General features: G+C 48.0%; 1 protein-coding gene across 2 annotated transcripts in view; it reads left to right on the top strand.

Annotated features, from left to right (window-relative positions):
• The window catches only part of cmtm4 (CKLF-like MARVEL transmembrane domain containing 4), an 82,872-nt gene extending 64,067 nt beyond the window's left edge, over nt 1-18,805 (top strand). The window contains exons 3-4 of one of the 2 annotated variants that reach the window (XM_072279975.1): nt 6,540-6,638; nt 13,318-18,805. In XM_072279975.1, coding sequence (XP_072136076.1) covers nt 6,540-6,638; nt 13,318-13,494 — 276 coding nt within the window. In that variant the 3' untranslated portion in view covers nt 13,495-18,805. The remainder of the gene's footprint in view (nt 1-6,539; nt 6,639-13,317) is intronic. The other variant, XM_072279976.1, reaches the window with a different exon arrangement.
• Nucleotides 18,806-19,602: the final 797 nt, after the last annotated feature.

Genomic DNA, 19,602 nt, shown 5'->3' with positions numbered 1-19,602 from the left:
TTCCTCAGGAGGCTAAAGGGATCCGGCAAGTCCCCTGTCGGCTCTCACCAATTTTTATCGGTGCATCACAGAAAGCAACCTGTCGCAGCTAGGCACGGCAACGAGATGCAGAGAGTTGTGGACACAGCTCAGCACGTCGCAGAGACCAGCCTCCCCTCCATGGACTCTGTTGACACCTCACTGCCTCAGTAAAGCAGCCAGCATAATCAAAGACCTCACCCACCCTGGGCATTCATACCTCTCCCTCACCCACCCTGGGCATTCATACCTCTCCCTCACCCACCCTAGGCATTCATTCCTCTCCCTCTCCCATCGGGCAGAAGATACAAAACCGTGGGGCACGCAGCACCAGGCTCAATCACAATCAGATTCAGGTTTATTATCACCGGCATGTGTTGTGAAATTTGTTAATTTAGCAGCAGCAGTTCAGTTTAATACATAATATAGAGGAAGAGGAAAAAAACAAATAATAATAAATAAGTAAATCAATTACAGTATACGTATATTGAATAGATTAAAATAGTGCAAAAACTAATAATACATATATATAAAAAGTGAGGTGGTGTCCATGGGTTCAAAGTCCATTTAGGAATCGGATGACAGAGGGGAAGAAGCTGTCCCTGAATCACTGAGTGTGTGCCTTCAGGCTTCTGTACCTCCTACCTGATGGTAACAGTGAGAAAAGGGCATGCCCTGGGTGCTGGACGTCCTTAATAATGGACACTGCCTTCCTGAGACACCACTCCTTGAAGATGTCCTGGGTACTTTGTAGGCCAGTACCCAAAATGGAGCTGACTAGGTTTACAACCCTCTGCAGCTTCTTTCGGTCCTGTGTAGTAGCACCTTCCCCCCATACCAGACAGTGATGCAGCCTGAATGCTCTCCATGGTACATCTATAGAAGTTTTTGAGTGTATTTGTTGACATACCAAATATCTTCAAACTCCTAATGAAGTATAGTCACTGTCTTGCCTTCTTTATAACTACATCGATATGTTGGGACCAGGTTAGGTCCTCAGAGATCCTGACACCCAGGAACTTGAAACCGCTCACTCTCTCCACTTCTGATCCCTCTATGAGGATTGGTATGTGCTCCTTCATCTTACTCTTCCTGAAGTCCACAATCAGCTCTTTTGTACTGATGTTGAGTGCCAGGTTGTTGCTGCGGCACCATTCCACTAGTTGGCATATCCCACTCCTGTACGCCCTCTCATCACCACCTGAGATGCTCAAGAACAGCTTCTATCCTGCTGCTATAACACTATTGAATGGACCCCGAGTTCAATAAGATAGACTTGACCTCACAACCCATCTCGTTATGAACTTGAACCTTATTGTCTGCGTGCACTTACCCTGTAACTGTAGAATAAGGCGTCCCATTCTTGCTTTCCCTCGTACTAAGGAACAACAACAGGTGTAAGCCATTCACCCTTTTTAACCTCTCCACTATTCTATAAGAACTTCAGTTCTAGCCACTACATTATAGGAAGGATGAGAAAACTTTAGAGGGAGTGCAGAGGAGATTTGCCAGGATTAGAGAGCATGTCCCGTGAGGAAAGGTTGAGCGAGCTGGGGATATTCCCTTTGGAGCGAGGGAGGATGAGAGGTGACTTGGTAGAGGAGTACAGGATGATGAGGGGCATAGATCGTGTGGATAGTTAGAGACTTTTTCCAGGGCAGAAATGGCTAATACGAGAGGGTATAATGTAAAGGTGTTTGGAGGAAAGTATGAGGGGGATGTCAGAGTTTTACAGAGTGGTGGATGCATGAAATGTGTTGCCAGGGGTGGTGGCAGAGGCAGATACATTAAGAACATTTAAAAGACTCTTAGATGGGCACATGGATGAAAGAAAAGTGGAGGGCTATGTGAGAGGGAAGGGTTAGATTGATTAGGTTAAAAGGTCAGCACAACTCCGTGAGCTGAAGACCCTGTACTGTGTTGCTGTGTTCTATGCTTTAAGTAACTTCTATTACAGCACCACTTTCTAACAACAACTTCATATCTTTTCATTCTCTTTGTATGTAAGAATCTTTCCATCTCTGTCCTGAATAAAACCAGTGACTCCTCTTGTGTCGGGAATTCCAGAGGTTCAGCTCAGGATCAGATTAACTTATTTGTCGCATGTACATGGAAACAGTAAAATGTACTGTTTGCGTCATCGACCCACACAATTCATGGAAGAGCTGGGGCAGCCCGCAAGTGTCGTCACACATTCCATTCCAAAAAAGTGTGTCCAGAATGTTCAGCAGAACAAAACAAGTAACAAAGCAACAACAAGTCCCGTTCCTCCCACACACACACACACACACGCAGTCCTCCAGCCCTAGGACAGGCCGTGTTCAGCCCCCAGCCCTAGGACAGGCCGTGTTCAGCCTCCAGCCCTAGGACAGGCCGTGTTCAGCCCCCAGCCCTAGGACAGGCCGTGTTCAGCCTCCACCTCTAGGACAGGCCGTGTTCAGCCTCCACCCCTAGGACAGGCCGTGTTCAGCTTCCAGTAGACTTGTAGATTCACAGATACTGGGCCTTCAGCTTCCCCAGTGGACTTGTGGAGTTAGCAGATTCAGGGCTACAGCTATTGGGCCTTCTCCTCTGGACCTCTAATTGACCTTTGGGCTTCAATCGGATTGACCCCAGGGCTTGCTGATGACATTGAATAAGGACCCTGGATGAGATCCCCAAACTTCAGACTTGTTGATGATGGGACCCCAAACTCTAGGCCTTGAACAACAGACTTGCCTATGATTGGACCCCAAGCACTTGGCCTTGAATTCTGGTCTCACTGATTCGCTTACCGGGGGGGGGGGGGTGGAGACCATCATTGGTGCCTCTTGCCCACATGGACCTCCAATCCCAGAACCCCCACCCATTTAGCTCGTTGACCTGGGGGTTGGGTGGGCACCAGCCCTCATTCTGACATCCGACATCCAACTGTGTTCACATCGCTGGCCTTCAGATGCAGAATGGAGGCTATACTCCGGCTGGCCCTTTAATCTCTCCACATCCCTGTCCGTACGTCCTAACCTGACCCCTAACTCCCCCCTCTGTCCCCAAAACCACGCCCATGAATGTGAAAAAAAAACCCTATAAAAATAACCCAGCCTGAGCTGCGACCTTGATGGAGACGGCAGCTCGGCAACGTCTTGACCGAAAGGGCCTCTCACTGGATGAAGAAAAGCCTCATCCTGAACAGCAGTTCCCTTGTCCCTGCATCCCGGACCCCCCCCCCACCATACACCCTGTCAAGACCCGTAAGAGTTGTGTTTGTTCCAATGAGTTCACCCCTCATTCGTCTAAACTCTCGAACGTAGAGCATAACAGTACAGCACAGGCACGGCCCTTTCGGCCCACAACGTCATGCTGAACCAATCCAATTAGTCTTCAAGTGGCCAACTAAACTAATCGCTTTTGCATACACAATGTCCATATCCTTCCAATTTCATTGCATTCATCTGCCTGTCTGAAAGTCCCAAATGGTTCTGCTCTTACCACCACCCCAGGCAGCACATACTCAGCACCCAACACTCTCTGTCTAAAAAAACTTGCTCCTCACATCGCTTTGAAATGACCCCCTCTTCACATCAAATGCATGGCCTCTGGTGTTAGACATTTCAACCCTGGGAAAAAGCTTCTGTCCACTCTATCTATGCCTCTTGTAATCTTATAAACCTCTGTCAGATCTCCCCTAGCTCCGCCACTCCGGAGAAAACAACCCAAGTCTGTCCAACCTCATGGCCCTGAAACCAGGTGGCATCCTGGTAAACCTCTTCTGCACCCTCTCCAAAACCTCCACATCCTTCCTATAATGGGGTGACCAGAACTGTAGCAATACTCCAGGTGTGGTCTTACTAGAGTTTTATAAAGCTGCAACATAACTTCCTGACTTTTGAACTATGTGCCTTGACCAATGAAGAGGGTAAAGACAGTGCCTCTGATACCTCCGGGATGGTAATAATGAGAACAGGGCATGTCCTAGAGTATGAGGGCTCTTAATGACGGATGCTGCCTTTTTGAGGCATTGCCTTTCGATGATTTCCTGGATGCTGGGGAGGCCAGTGCCCACGATGGAGCTGACTGAGTTTACAACCCTCTGCAGCTTTTTCCGATCCTGTGCATGCCAGACAGTGACGGAAACAGAATCTTTGACGGCATTCCAAAGCTCCTCAAACTTCTAACGAGCAACAGGATGTTATATTTCTATGTGACATGACATTTATGACATACTGGAGGCAGAAAAGTAGCAAAAAACACTTTGCAGATGTGTTACCAACTAGCATTAATGCCAAGCTAAATCAGGAGATATTAGGTCACAAACTTGAACAACGATGAAGGTTCCAAGAATCCCTTTACAGAGGGGGGGGAATGGGTTACAGGGGAGTTTCAGAATTTGGGGCAGCTGAAGACATAGTTGCCAGTAGATGTACAAATGTGGGGGCTATGTGAAAAAATGCAGAGGTTTCTGCAGTGTACTGTAGTGTTAGTGTGATGCTGTTACAGCTCGGGGAATTTGGGAGCTCACAGTTCAATTCTGGCACCGTTCGGTAAGGAGCTTATATCTTCTCCCCACGGGTTTTCTTCAGATACTCACTTTCCCTCGCACAACCCAAAGACGTATGGGTCAGTTGGTCAGTGTAAATTGCCCTGTGATGGGGCAAGATTAAATCGGTGAGCTGCTGGACAGTGCAGTTCGTTGGACTGTAAGGGCTTGTTGCACGCTGTGGATGGAAATAAAATACATAAATAATAAATTTCAAGTCACAGCCCTACGGAGGTTGGAACCACAGGGCTGGGGGTAGGGAGTGAGACCGTGCAGGGGGAGGTGGAGGAAGATCCAGGATGTAGGACCGATCCTAGAAATCAGGAGGACAAAAAGGGGCTGTGAAATATCCTTGGCAGGTAAGATAAGGGAAATCCCAACAGATCCTGAAAGTCTACCCAAGCAGACTAGATGGGCCAAATGCCCTAATTCTGCTCCTATGTCGTTATGGGCTTACATCAGGAACAAGGGGGTAGGGTGGATCCCTGTAGGGACTAAAGGGAGGAGAGGGATATGGACCAGGTGTGAGGAACAAGGGGTAGGGTGGATCCCTGTAGGGACTAAAGGGAGGAGAGGGATATGGACCAGGTGTGAGGAACAAGGGGTAGGGTGGATCCCTGTAGGGACCAAAGGGATGAGAGGGGTTTCGAGGGATATGGACCAGGTGCAGGTCCCAGGAGAAGACCGGATTGGCATGGACTAGATGGATCGAAGGGCTTGTTCCTGTGCTGTATGACTATGACTCAAACCTGGATCTGACTTTCAGTGACGTGGGCGCAGGGGTTCATGGGGGGGGTGGATGGAAGGGGCTTCCTAGAACGGGGGAGGGGGGTGTAGCGGTGCGGTCTGAGACGTCTGGTGCACAGTCAGTGTGCAGTCAGACAGAACACATCTGGAATACACTTCCTGGTAAAGCTCAAACCGCACAGATATTAAGCTCTCCAGCTGGAATTGCTGAGATTTTTGTGGTCGGGTCCGCAGCGTGTGCCGAGGAACGAGTTCTGAGAGCAGGGCCAGAGCCAGGAGGACTGGGCTCCTACCTCACCAAGAAGTAGCCAGACCGTTCTACCGCACCCACCCCTGCAGCTTCATCTGCCTCCCGAGTCGTGCCGTAGGTGAAAAGTGGAGGGCTGTGTGGAAGGGAAGGGTTAGATTGATCTTAGAGTGGGTTAAAGGGTTGATAATGACATCGTACTGTTCTGTGTTCTTCCATTGTTACCCTTCCCACTTCACACTGTGAGTTTACAGGCGTCAGATGTGCATGGGTAACTGTAAACCCCAGACGCTGACTGATATAAAGAACATAGAACAGTACAGGCCCTTCAGCCCACAATGTTGTGCCGACCCTTTCACCTACTCTCCAAGAACAATCTAACCCTTCCCTCCCACATAGCCTCCATTTTCCTATCATCCATATGCCTATCTAAGATTTTCTTAACTTTCCCTAATGTATCTGCCTCTACCACCACCCCTGGCAGGGTGTTCCACACACCCTACCATTCTCTGTGTAAAAAAAAACTACCTCTGATGCCCCTCTATACTTTCCTCCAATCACCTTAAAATTATGCCCCCTCGTATTAGCCAGTATTTGACTGCCCAGTCAGCTTCTGCCTCTCACCATCTTGTCCACCTCTATCAAGGCACCTCTCATCGTCCTTCGCTCCAAAGAGAAAAAGCCCCAGCTCGCTCAACCTCTCCTCATGAGACATGTTCTCCAGTCCTGGCAAATCTCCTCCACGGCCTTCCTGTAATGAAGAGACCAGAACTGAACACAATATCACAAGTGTGGTCTAACCAGGGATTACTAGAGCTGGACCTGTTAGTGTCAGTTTAACATTTCTGGGTGCACGACCTCAGACCTCACCGTTCTGCCAGTTTGTGCTTGTGTTGATGGTAGTATTTAATATTTCCGTGTGGGTTGTTTGCGCGATGAGCTTCACGTGAGTAGGGACTCTCGCCGCATGCTGCTGTACGTGACCATCAAACCGACTGCATTCTTCCTCAGGATTTGATCAACACCATCGTCAGTACCCTGCTCTTCTTCATCGCCTCCATCGTCCTGGCAGCCATGAACCACAAGAGGAAAGGGGAGATCGCGGCTGTGGTGAGTGTCTGGGGCTGACCTCAATCCTACCACCCAGGTCATGCTCTCTTCTCTCTGCTGCCATCAGGAAGGTGGTACAGGAACCTCAGGACCCACACCACCAGGTTCAGGAACAATTATTACCCCTCAGACATCAGGCTGTTCACTCATCTTCACTCACCCCATCACTGAGCTGTTCCCATAACCCCTGAACTCACTTTCAATGATTATTCATCTCATGCTGTCAATATTATCTGTTTATTTTTCTGTTAATTATTATTATTTCTTCTTTTCTAACTCCTTGTATCAGAGTTTGTTGTCTTTTTCACGCTGGCTGTTTGCCCTGTTGGTGCGGTCTTTCAGTGATTCTATTATGGTCATAGGATTTATTGTGTATGCCCACAAGAAAATGAATCTCGTGTTTGTGTATGGTGACATACGGTATATGTATTTTGATAATAAATTTACTTTGAACTTTGAAACATAGGAAGCATGTTTTTGACCCCTCAGGAGTGTGACCTGACCTGTGACCTTGGGGTGAGTATTCCCTCACCTGTGACCTTGGGGGAGAATTCCCAGATCTCTAACCTCAGGGAGGGATTCCCTGACCTGTGCCTTAGCGGTGACTGTTCCCTGACCTCTGTCAAATTGGAGCACGCGTTCCCAGACCTGTGACCTTGTAAGCAAACATTCCCTGACCTATGACCCCAGAAGACTGTTCCCTGACCTGTCACCTCCAGTTTCTCTGAGTAGCCCCCAGTGAATCTACTGTCACTGCCCTCAGACCATGACCCCAATCACAGCTTGCTACACAGAGATCTTCACCACCTCCCACCATGACCCCTTCGCCGGGCTTCCACTACCCCCACTAGGAGGCCCTTTGTTGGGGTCAGCCACGGATGTTGTTTCCCAGCTGTCATACACAAGACAGGGCAGTACGACGTGGAGAGCAAGCTGAGGCCTATGTAGCAGACTCCCTCTCTCCGCACTGCTGACGAATCCAGAGGAACAGCAGGGACCGATACAGTTTGGCACCAGCAGCGTTACAGAAGTTACCAGTTAGCATTGAACAGCGGACTGCCTTACGGACTTCAACTCCAGATTTTTCCTTTGAGGTTTGCTCCCACAGTCTTCTCCGAGAGTGGGTATGACCACAAGTCAGCGGAGGTTTGAGATCAAAGCTCTCCTTCTCCTAGATGAGCTGCCAACCACAGCTGACGAGCCCCATCTGCCCAAAGCGACTGATTTTAAAGCTTCAGTATCTCATCTTTGCCCGTTCTCCTGTCAGTGGGAACACTTCTGCTGGGTTTAGCAGCTAAGCCACATGTGAAGGCCAGGAACTGGACTAGGGTGTCAGAGGCTATTTGAGACGCATGCCATTGGGAGCATTTAATAGGTAGTGGGAGCTTGTCCCCATTACCGCCCTCGACTATAACAACCTTAAGGAACCCTGTCTCCATTAATCCCACAGGAACCCCTCCATACACCTCCTCTCGTGCACCTCCATCGTGCAGACCCAAATCCTGCAGTCCCAGTCAGCCACGAGATGAGAATTGGTTCAGTTCCTGAGCTCTGGGTTGTGCAGTGAAGCAGAGATTGGTGTTGACGCTTCCTTGCGGGTGGGGTGAGGCGAAACCTCCATCAATACTTCCCTGTCCTCCCCTCAAGATCATGACCTGCTCCCTCAGAGTTGGGTCAAGGCTTCCTCAGAGAGAGGTCAAAACTACATCGCTGACAGTTAAAACTCCTTCAGACGGGTGAAAGCTCCCTCAGAGATGGATTAAGGCACCCTCAGAGTCGGGGTCAAAGATCCCTCACAGAGAAAGGTCAAAAATACATTGCGGATAGGTTAAAGCTTCCTTAGAGACGGGGTCAAAGCTCCCTCAGAGTCGGGATCAAAGATCCTTCACAGAGAGAGGTCTGCTGATGGGTTAAAACTCCCTCAGAGATGGGGTCAGAGCAGTGACAGGTTAAAGCTCCCTAAAGGAGGACAGGGGTGGCCACAAGAGGACAGGGGTGGCCACAAGAGTTGCAGCTCAACTGACATCAGAATCCAATGTCACAGAGAGGGGGCGCTTTGACCCATTAAGTCTGTACCCACCATCAAGCCACTATCCATACTGGCCATACATGGGTTGTGGACACTCTCTACCTACAGTAATGTTATTAAATTCCCCAGCCTGAAGTAGAGACGTGCCAAGTACAAAGTATTCGTCTTGTCAGTGCAAGAAAGCAGGTTCACCGGGGCACTGCGCTAGTGTAGCCTTTAACACAACACTGTTACAGCTCAGGGCGTTCGGAGTTCAGTTCAGTCGCAGCATTCTCTGTAAGGAGTTTGTATGTCCTCCCTGTGTGGCTGGGTGTGTATTGCTGTAGATTTCCAGGGGAGGGTTGGGGTGTGGGTTGACCATAATGTGGAGCGATTACGTATGGGATTAGTGTAGATTTGGTGTAAGTGGGTGGGTGATGGGTTAGGATGGATTCTGTGGGCCAAATGGCCTGTTTCCATGTTGTATCCCTCTCTGTGTCCCTGTGCTGTCTCCAGTTGTGGGAATCTCTCCCTCACCAGCTGCTCAGGCAGTGAGTTCCTAATCTCAGCCTCTCCTCTGGATGAAACTTCTCTTCCTCAGATTTTTAGCTCCCTTAGAGATGAGTCAAAGCTACCTCAAAAGCGGGCAAAAACTCCCTCAGACAAATTAAGGCTCTCTTAGATGGGATATACTATAGCTCCATCAGACAAATGAAACCTCCCTCAGAGATGGGATAAAGCTCCCTCAGGGATGATGAAAGATGAGATGTAGCTCCCTCTAGTGGCCGGCCCTTTATTGACTCTTCCTTAGGTCTCCTCTTACCCCTTTGCCTTAAAGCTGTGCCCTCTAGTTGTAGACATCTCCATTATGGGTAAAAGTTACCCAGTCTACTCCCACATACTGGTATCATTGGGTGGAGGGGGGGCGCTCCTTCTCTCTAGCAATCCCGGTCAATCCCGACCTTCAGTGCTGTCTGTGTGGAGTTTGTATGTTCTCCCTGTGACTGTGTGGGTTCGCCCCAGGTGCTCCCGTCTCCCCCACATTCAAACGATGTGTGGATTGGGAGGTTAATTGGCCAATGTAAAGTGTTGCTTGGTATGCAGGCAGGGATAGAATCGGGTGGGTGGGGGGAATGTTGATGGGAGTGTGGGGAGAATTAAGTACGGTCAGTGTAAAGTATGTAAGATTGCAGATGCTGGAAATCTGAAAGAAAACAGAAAATTCTAGGGGAAAAAAAAACAGGCCAGGCAGCATCTGTGTGAAGGCATTGTAGTTTAACACTAGCTGAAGACAACTGGGGTTAAGGTGTCAGGTGAGAATGAAGGCATTGCAGACCAGAACCTTAGCTCGATTTCTCTCCACAGAAGCTGACTGTTTCCAGCTTTTTCTGTCTGTATTTCAGTGTAAATGGATGGTGAATGCTTTGGGATTTGTTCAAAGTACATTTGTTATTTAAGTTTGTATACCATATACAGACTTGAGATTCATCTTCTTGCAGGCAGCCACAAAGCAAAGAAACACAATAGAACCCAGGAAAACCCCCCACACCGCAAAGATGGTCAAACATCCAATGTGTGTTTAAAAAAAAGAACAAATCATGCAGACAGTAAAAAGGTAAACAAATGACACGCAGAACTTGAGCTACAGAGTCTTTAAAAGTGAGTCCACAGCCTCAGAGGTGAGTGAAGCCGGTCCAGGAGCCCAATGTTTGCAGTCCGCAGCTGCAGAGTCGGTTCAGCACTGAAACGAGTAAACCTCACCAAGTAGTTTGTCCTTCACCCTCAGCTTGCTGATCCAATTTACCACATTATCATCCAGATCATTGAAATCATAAAACATTGAGGAAAGCACAGAAACAGGCCCTTCGGCCCACAATGTTGTGCTGAACCAATTAAATTAATATTCAGATAACCAGCTAATCTAATCTCTTCTGCTTACACAAAGTTCATGTGCCTATCTAAATGTCTAATAGAAACATAGAAAACCTACAGCACAATACAGGCCCTTCAGCCTACACTACTGTGCTGAACATGTACTTTAGAAATTACTTTGGGATACCCATAGCCCTCTATTTCTCTAATGTATCTGGCTTTACCACCACCCAGGCATTGCATTCTGGGCACCCACCCCTCCCTGTGTAAAAACACTTTTCTGTCTCATCTCTTTTGAAATTACCTCCCTCCCCACCTCTTTAAATGCATGCCTTCTGGTGTTAGACATTTCATCCCAGGAAAAAGATATTCCCTGGCTACTCTATCAATGCTTCCCATACAAAACATGAAACACTGAGGAATTCAGGATAGGCAGCATCTATGGAGAAGAAAAACAAGGTGACTTTATGTGGGCTGTCAATGGTTCAATATAATATCAGAGAATGTGTACAGAATACAACCTGAAATTCCTACTCTTCACAGACATCCACAACGCAGAAAAAAAACCCAAAGAATGAACAACAAACATCAGAAGTCCAAAGCCCCCCCTTCCCGTCCCCCCCACTTGCACCAGAAAATGCATAACCCCCCCCCCCCCCATGCAAGCAATAGCAAAGCCCCGGAAGAGACCTTGATCTAGGGCCCATCAAAAACTACAGTCCACAACCAAAACACTTCGAGAGACAGAGAGACAGAGAGACAGAGAGACAGAGAGACAGAGAGACAGAGAGACAGAGAGACAGAGAGACAGAGAGACAGAGAGACAGAGAGACAGAGAGACAGAGAGACAGAGAGACAGAGAGACAGAGAGACAGAGAGACAGAGAGACAGACCAGCAGCTTGCCGTTTCAAAGTTACAATCTTGCGCCGCTTCTCCAAGCCATCCAACTCAAGGACCGACAGGCACTCACTCACTGTTAAACAAGGAGGGAGAAAGGACTGCTGGAGGGTAGGGGCCTCCTTCCGACAGCAACACACACCGCCTGCTGTCTCGATGTTTCAGTCTCCTGTGATGCTTCAATCGGTGAAATCGATGAGGAACTGGGTCGTTCACGGCGCCAGACACTGAAGGCACGTGTCTTCCAGGCTGCACGTGAAGATATCCAAGTGCCAGGCCACATGGGGAGTCCAAGAACTCAGCTGTCGTTCACAGAGCCCGACAGGACCCCAGCAACCTTGGAAGGAAAAGAAAGACAAAAGAAAAATAAGCTGTTTTACAGACAAATTGGAAGGTCTGCAAAAACCTTTGTTGCCATCTTATCCTGCTCCTGCCACCACTGCCAGGACTGGAAAGGACGGGGGAAGAAGCCAGAATAGGGAGGCGGGGATTGGTTAGTAAGAGCAGGTGAGGGGGAAGGTGGAGGGGGAATGAAGGGAGAAGCTGGGAAGGGATAGGTGGGAGAAGGGTTGAAGAAGGAATCTGATAGGAGACCAGTCACCATTGTCTGTTCATATATTAGACCTGTAACCGGAGTTTATTTTCTTTTTGATTTCCACTTCCTTGTGAAGTGCCCCTCAAGTTCAAAGTTTATTGTCATCTGACAGTACATATATACAACCAAATGAAACAACATTCCTCCAGATCACGGTGCACCCACAAAACATATTCCACACAGCACATCTATGACCATAAATAAGTTAATATTAATAAAATATTATTCTAAGTGCAGTAAGCAGCTTGCTGTCCTAGTGACAGGACCCCAGTGGTGGCAGGGTATTCATTATTCTCACAGCCTGAGGGGAGAAGCTGTTACCCAGTCTGAAAGTCCCAGTCCTGATCTCCTGTACCTCCTTCCTCAATACCAGCGTGCTTACTGTGCTTCTGTGTCCTCGCCCTCCGCTAACAACCTCCGTTTTCTTGAGACCTGTAGCAAGAGCCTGCTCCACATGTAAACGTAACTTTGCTGGATCAAATAATGACAGCACAAAAAGATTGTTACTTATCTTCCCACCCGTTCATTTCTTCGAACTCAGCCAGCGAGTGAACTTGGTCCCGACGTCAGGGAAAGAACCTTTCTCATCTCCCCGGCTGTTCTGCAAGTTCACTGCCCAATATCAGAATTGACGGAAGTTAAGGCCACCAATACAAAAGAACAATCACTTTGATAACTATTCCGGCCAAGTCAATGGACTATTGATACAAAAGTACAATCAATTTGTTAGACAATCCAGCCACCTTAATTAAAGAAAAGAATGTCCTGCCTAGTTTGCTGGAGCCACAACTTAATTACAAAGCTAAGAACATCCGTCAAATTTATGCTTTAAGAAAGCAATGTTCTGTCTAATTTCCATCAGGTACTGCTTTTTGCCAAAATCAAAAGGTGTGAAAAGCCCAGAGACATATGATGTGGATCTGGGCAAACTTTAATCATCTTGCTCCAAAGAAGGCAGCTGCGAGACACTATTCAAACACACTGCAGTCACAGACATAGCCGGTACTGAATCCATTGTTGACAGGAATCTTGAGAATCCCCCTTTCCCTTAAACTTTATCATTCACTTTAGTCTGTAACTGTACAGCACTTTCATTATTCTACTGGCTAGGGAGGTAGACTTGCAGAATTTAGTGTTCTTAATAATCGGTAGTGTTTGCCAATGCAGGGGAAGCTGCACAAAACAAGAAATTTCACCGTCGATTGGAGCTGGAGACCCCACTCTGACCTTGCACGCCGCCATCTTGTGACATACCGTATTCTCTCGGGCCGCCGGTCACCGTCTCTCCTTCTGTCCCTCCCTACAGGTGTTCGGCTTCCTGGCCACAGGGGCTTACGTGGTCAACTCGTACCTGGCCATCAGGATCTGGCGGATGTCCAGTTCGAGGCAGGCAGCGGGGCAGGGCAGCGAGTACACGCGGGCTCGCTCGGAGTCGCGGGGGGAGGTGGAGAGCCGGCCAGAGATACAGAGGCTGGAAGAGTGAAGGACATCCACTCTGATCCCCTCCCCCCCCCCACCTCCCCCTCCCCTTTCTGCCCCACCTCTGCTCACTGCAGAGCAAGCGAGGGAGTGACCGGTCAGACTGCTTGACCAGCGGCTGAGGGAACGAACATCCTTTATCTCAAGAACCTTGTCTCCGTGTCCGAACAACTGCGATCGTTCAAGAAGCTACCCAACCAGAGGTCAACTACAGACTGGCAACTAAATGCTGGCTCGACCTCTGAAGCCCACATCTCTTGAGCAGATGGAATAAAAAAAAAACAACCCGCCGATTGGAGTTATCCTGTTTTTGCAGGAGTTTCCCCAACTGGATCAGAAAAACCGGCTCCCGGTTCCAACCTTCTCCATCCCACCTGTCCAAGATGTCCCTCCTTCACCTGTTGGCAGTGCGAGCCAGACTTATTTATTGATGAGAAGTGTGTGTGCTTTGCAATCAACACTTGGAGAAGAACGAGTGGAGGGGTGGAGGGTGTTGGCGGTGAGCTTAGACTACTCCCAGCCTGCTGCCAGCAATGCACTTTACGCAGAGGGACGTTGGGCAGTGTGCTGTTCCCAGAGGCTGCAGGGGGAGTTGACCGTGCCACAATTTGCACCTGCCTGCGATTTAAACATCGACTGCAAACACAATTGCTTTTGGAGACAAATGCACTCACCCACTGCCTGGTTCAGTTGTGTTCAGCCAGGTTGCCTTTCCTTAATGAGAAAGTCCAAAGATTGATTGTAACCTTGTCTGTCTCTCTCTTTCTCTCCATGTCCCCCTTTCTCTCATTTTCTCCCTCCCTGTCTGACACACACACACACACACAGTCTTCCTCTGTCTGGCTCTCGTTCTCCAGCTTACTCTCTCTTTCTCTCTATGTCCACATCTCTTTCCGTCTCTATCTCTCTCTCTCCCTCTGTGTCTGTGTCTGTCTCTCCTCTCTCTCATTCTCACCCCTCTCTCCCTTTCCGTCTGTCTGTCTCTCTGTCTCACCAAGACTTGCCTGACTTTGCCGTTTCTTGATGAACCCGATGTGTGATCGTCTTGCATGGTCACCCAAGCCTGGTGTCCACAGAACTGCCGAGTCCCACCTGCCCTGCCGGTGAAAGGAAGATGGTTTGAGAAGGGGGTTTGCACACACTGAAACGGATCTCCAGTTTACTGATTGTCAGGACACTGGGATTGTTAGTAGCTGGCTATTTATTGCAAGACAAAGTTACTGAATCTAAATATTAACAGATCTGTTCTTTAATAGGCAAAGACAGTGACTTGCTTTTTTGATAGGACCATTGACATTTACAGCAGGGCCCAAAGTGTTCTACGGCCAGCGAGGAGACGTGAGGTTCTGCAGATGCTGGAAATCTGGAGCAGCACAAACAAAATGCTGGAGGAACTCGTGGGGTCAGGCAGCACCTGTGGAGGAAATGGACGCCCAGGGTCTTCAGCTGAGACCCTTCACGAGGAATGTGTGTTGCAGCTGCAAGTTATACAATAGCAAGCTCCCACAGGCCGCGAGGCAACGATTGTTTTTTATTTTGGAAATGCTGATCAAGGGGTTAATTTTGCCTGCAGGAGGTAGAGCCAGGCACTGTAGCTCTTCTTTGGTGGGAATCCTCATTTCAAAGGCGTGAGAGCAAACCGGGCTGTGGTTCCCGTCCAGTGCAGTTTTGTCAGAGGTACTGAGACCTGACATCAATAGCTTGTCAGGTTCAGAATCAGGCTTATTATTGCTGACACATGTTGTGAAATTTGTTGTTTATTTACAGTCACATTTCAGAAACAGGCCATTTGGCCCATCTAGTCTGTGCCAAATTGTCATTCTGCCTACTCCCATTGACTCATGCCAGGACTTGTAGCCAGCAACTCGTAGCCAGCAACTCCTCTGATTATTTTTTTTCAGCTGCACAGGCCACCCAATGCTTTGAACAGGAATTTAAAAAAAAAAACACAGCCAGAAGGAAATTTCAGCTGCGCAGCAACAGAGGCTACGTGCATGGGAACAGTAGAGGGAACAGCATCTGTAGTCCTCCCACCCTTTGTGCCTATCCAAACTTCTCTTCAATGCCGAAATCAACCTGCATCCAGTGCTTATGCTGTCAGCTCGTTCCACATTCTCACCACCCTCAGAGAAGAAGTTCCCCTCAGGTTCCCCTTAAATATTTTACCTTTCACCTTTAGCCTATCACCTAGTCTCACCCAGCCTCAGTGGAAACAGCCTACTGGCATTTACCCTATCCACACTCCTCCTACCTGTGTACACTTCTGTCAAACCTCCCCTCATTCTCCTACACTCTGGCAAATAAAGTCCTAACCTATTCAACCTTGCCCTGTAACTTGGGTCCTTAAGCTGTAGTAGTATCCTTGTAAATTTTCTCTGTACTCTTTCAATCTTATTGATTTTCTTAGGCAGGTGACCAGAACTGCACTTCATCTGGAGTAAATGAAGCCAAACCAATGCCTCGTACAACACAACGTCCCAAGTCCCGCACTCAGTGCTCTGATTTAATGTGCCACATCCCTACTCTCCTGATTGGTGATGGAGTGGGAGAACGGGGATGAGGAGTTGGAGAGAACGTCATAGCAAGGTTCCATTCCCTTCCCACCACCACGTCTGGAATAAAATCACCTCATCCACCCACCACCTCCTTCCACGGGAAACGTCCGCTTGTGTTGATTATAAACCAAATAGCTCTTTGTTGAAGGAAGAATGGAACTGTTTTAATTTTGTGCATTGTCTGTGCACAATAGAAGCTGCTGGAAATGTCACCTGAAGTGCCTATTAGACCGTAGACCATAAGACATAGGAGCAGAATTCGGCCATTTGGCCCATTGAGTCTGTTCCGCCATTTTATCTCTCTCAACCCCAGTCTCCTGCCTTCTCCCCATAATCTTTGATGCCCTGACTAATCAAGAACCCACCAATCTCCGCTTTAAATATTCTCAATGACTTGGCCTCCACAGCCGTCTGTGGCAATGAATTCCACAAATTCACCACCCTCTGACTAAAGAAATTCCTCCTCATCTCTGTTCTAAACGGATGTTCCTCTATTCTGAGGTTGTACCCTCTAGTCCTGGTCTCTGCCACTATAAGAAACATCCTCTCCATACCCATTCTACCTCGGCATTTGCAGATTACAATGAGCTTGGGCAGTGTAGTCTCATGTTTCCATAAATTAGATGCCATTAACTATGACAAACCCGCTGGGCCACATACTAAGGTTCAAACTAGCCACAGTTCCAGATATTGTGGTGCGGGTCAAAGTGCAGGGAACTATGTACAGTAAGTACTGTTTTGAAGTTGGTGGACCAGACTTCTCCCCACGCCTTCCCCCGGCAGAGACATCTGCTGGCATGACAGGGGCACTGTAGATGGGTGATTCTACCCCACTCTGAGGCCAGAGGTTCAATCCAGAATCAGGATCAGGTTTAATATCAAATTAAGTTTAATTACCATTCAGACTATACATAGACACAGCTGAACACTACAGCATTCCTCTCGGACCAAGGTGCACAACATTGAAAAGTAGCAAACAATCATTCTAAAATAGTGAATAACATAATTGAAGATATTGAGCAAAGAAGTATATTCACTCCAGGGAACAAAAACACATTGACATAGTCTAAAACCCTGAGCGACAATGTCCAGCGATCGACAATACAGTCGCCCGGCAGTGTACATACGCACACAATCCAGCACGTCACTACACCGGGAGGGTAGCACTGATGGGAGAGGCCAGGCCCTAGCTGAACTTGAACACCACGCTGTAAAGCTTCTGCATCTCTCGCCTGGTCTGCAGCAGCAGGCAAGCCCGAGGCTTCAGGCCTAGTTCTTGCTGCAACTGAGGCTACACGCCTCCCATGTCAACTGTCCCTCCACCAGAGAAGGGCAACAAACCTGCAGCACTGCCCAACAGAGTCTTGCGATCGCAGGTGAGATGTCCGAGACACTCTCCCACCGTTATGCTGCACCAACTTCGATGCTTCAGACTAGTGGGCAGCAACACAGACTGTAGCCAGGTCATCACCCTGGTACCCAAACCGGTTCCTCTGATAGCCCAACGGGCTCCTTCAACACCTTGGCTAGCCATCTCTCCGATATGCCGACTTCGACATCAGTCCAGCTACCCCGATCAATGGGCGGGCTCACTGATGGAGTAGCCCTGCAGTACCCAACGTTCTTGGAGTAGAATTGTATTTCGATCGTAAAAGAACTAATTGTACAAAGAGAAAAAGCATCTTCGGTTGACCCAAGAGACCACCACATTCGCACACGTTTACCGGAAGTTTCCAAGTACTGGTCACTGGCATATGTCATGAAATTTGTTATGTGGCAGCAGAGTATTTCAATACATAATAAAAACTATACAATAAAATATATAAAATAAATGTAGTGCAAAAAAGGAGGAAAAATAATGAAGTGGTGTTCATGGGTTCATTGTCCTTTCAGAAATCTGGTGGCTGAGGGCAAGAACCTATTTCTGAATCATTGAGTGTGTCTTCAGGTTCCCCGACCTCCTTGGTGGTAGTAATGAGAAGAGGGTGTGTTCCTGGTGGTGAGGGTCCTTAAAGACGGATGCTGCCTTTGTGAGTTTGTCTACTGCTGAGGTTGCTGGAGGGATTATCATAGGACTGTGGACTGTAACACATTCTCTTTGCTCCTACATTCTTGATAGAGTTATAGAACACTACAGCACCAAAACAAACCCTTTGGCCCATCTAGTCTGTGCCAAATTATTAACCTAGTCTCACTGACCTAAATCTGGACCATAACCCTCCATACACCTCCCTTCCATATACCTATCCAAATTTCTCTTAAACATGTCTGCATCCACCACTTCAGCTGCCAATTTGTTCCACACTCTCACCACTCTCTCTGAAGTTCCCTCTCATGTTCCCCTTAAACATTTAGCCAATTAAAAAATCAATTCTCCCCAGAAGGAAGTTTTCCACATTCTCCTTGAGTGACCTTCCACATTGTAGTGAACAGATCGGGAATGACTCTCTGCTCTCCTGACCTTGGGACGGTGTTTCAGAATGGAGGGGCTAAGGGCAAGGATGCTGGAGACTCCAAACGTTAAAGCACATCAACCACGTTGAGCTGTCAGTCTGGGTTTAACTGCAGGTGAGAATTTCCTTGTTCTGTGTTGTGGTTTTTGTAACTCATTGTCTCTATTTTCCTCAGACTTCAGCTGTTCTTTCTCTCCACCATCAGAGCAGTATTTTTGTAGTTTAGATTTTACCAGGATTTCTGGAGCCACTTGTACAGATTCTCTGTGTGGTGACATTATCAAATAAACTGATTTTCACTGTCACATTGCAATGTGTTCGATTGGATAAGTGTTTTGTTAAATCAAGAGGTTCTTGGATCCGACTCATTGAGACAGAAAGATACAAACTCCAATGATCTACTTACAACTACAAAACTACATGTATTACAACAGAGCAGAGCAAGCATTAAAATGGGTATGTGTTGGCCCCTCTCACTGCAGCACACCTCCCATTCTACCGAGCTGCTCTGCTGTTCGTGACCAGCACATTGAAACCCTGAAGCACCCCCTCTCGACCGCTCTACTTTTATACCCTCTCCACTGATATGTAACTCCACAGTAAGTGAACCGCTGCATTAGCACCATCTCAAACCACCGAATTAGAACCTATCACCGATAATAAAATAACTAAACTACCTTGGCCTAGAAGTTCAAGTTTAATTGTCATTCAACCGTACATGAATACCCATGTATATAGTCAAACCATATATGTGGGCACGTGGCCAAGTGGTTAAGGCATTGGACTAGCGGCCTTAAGGTTGTGAGTTCGAGCCCCAGCCGAGGCAGCGTGTTGTGTCCTCGAGCAAGGCACTTAATCACACATTGCTCTGCGACACTGGTGCCAAGCTATATGGGTCCTAATGCCCTTCCCTTGGACAACATCAGTGGCGTGGAGAGGGAGACTTGCAGCATGGACAACTGCTGGTCTTCCATACAACTGTGCCCAGGCATGCGCCCTGGAGAGTGAAGACTTTCCAGGTGCAGATCCACGGTCTCGCAAGATTAACGGATGCCTTTATAGTCAAACCAAACAGCGTTATTCCAGGGGGCAAGATGCAAAACA

This window comes from Mobula birostris, chromosome 15 (assembly GCF_030028105.1).
Source record: "Mobula birostris isolate sMobBir1 chromosome 15, sMobBir1.hap1, whole genome shotgun sequence".
NCBI lineage: Eukaryota > Metazoa > Chordata > Chondrichthyes > Myliobatiformes > Myliobatidae > Mobula > Mobula birostris.
This window is presented reverse-complemented; position numbering and strand designations above follow the sequence as displayed.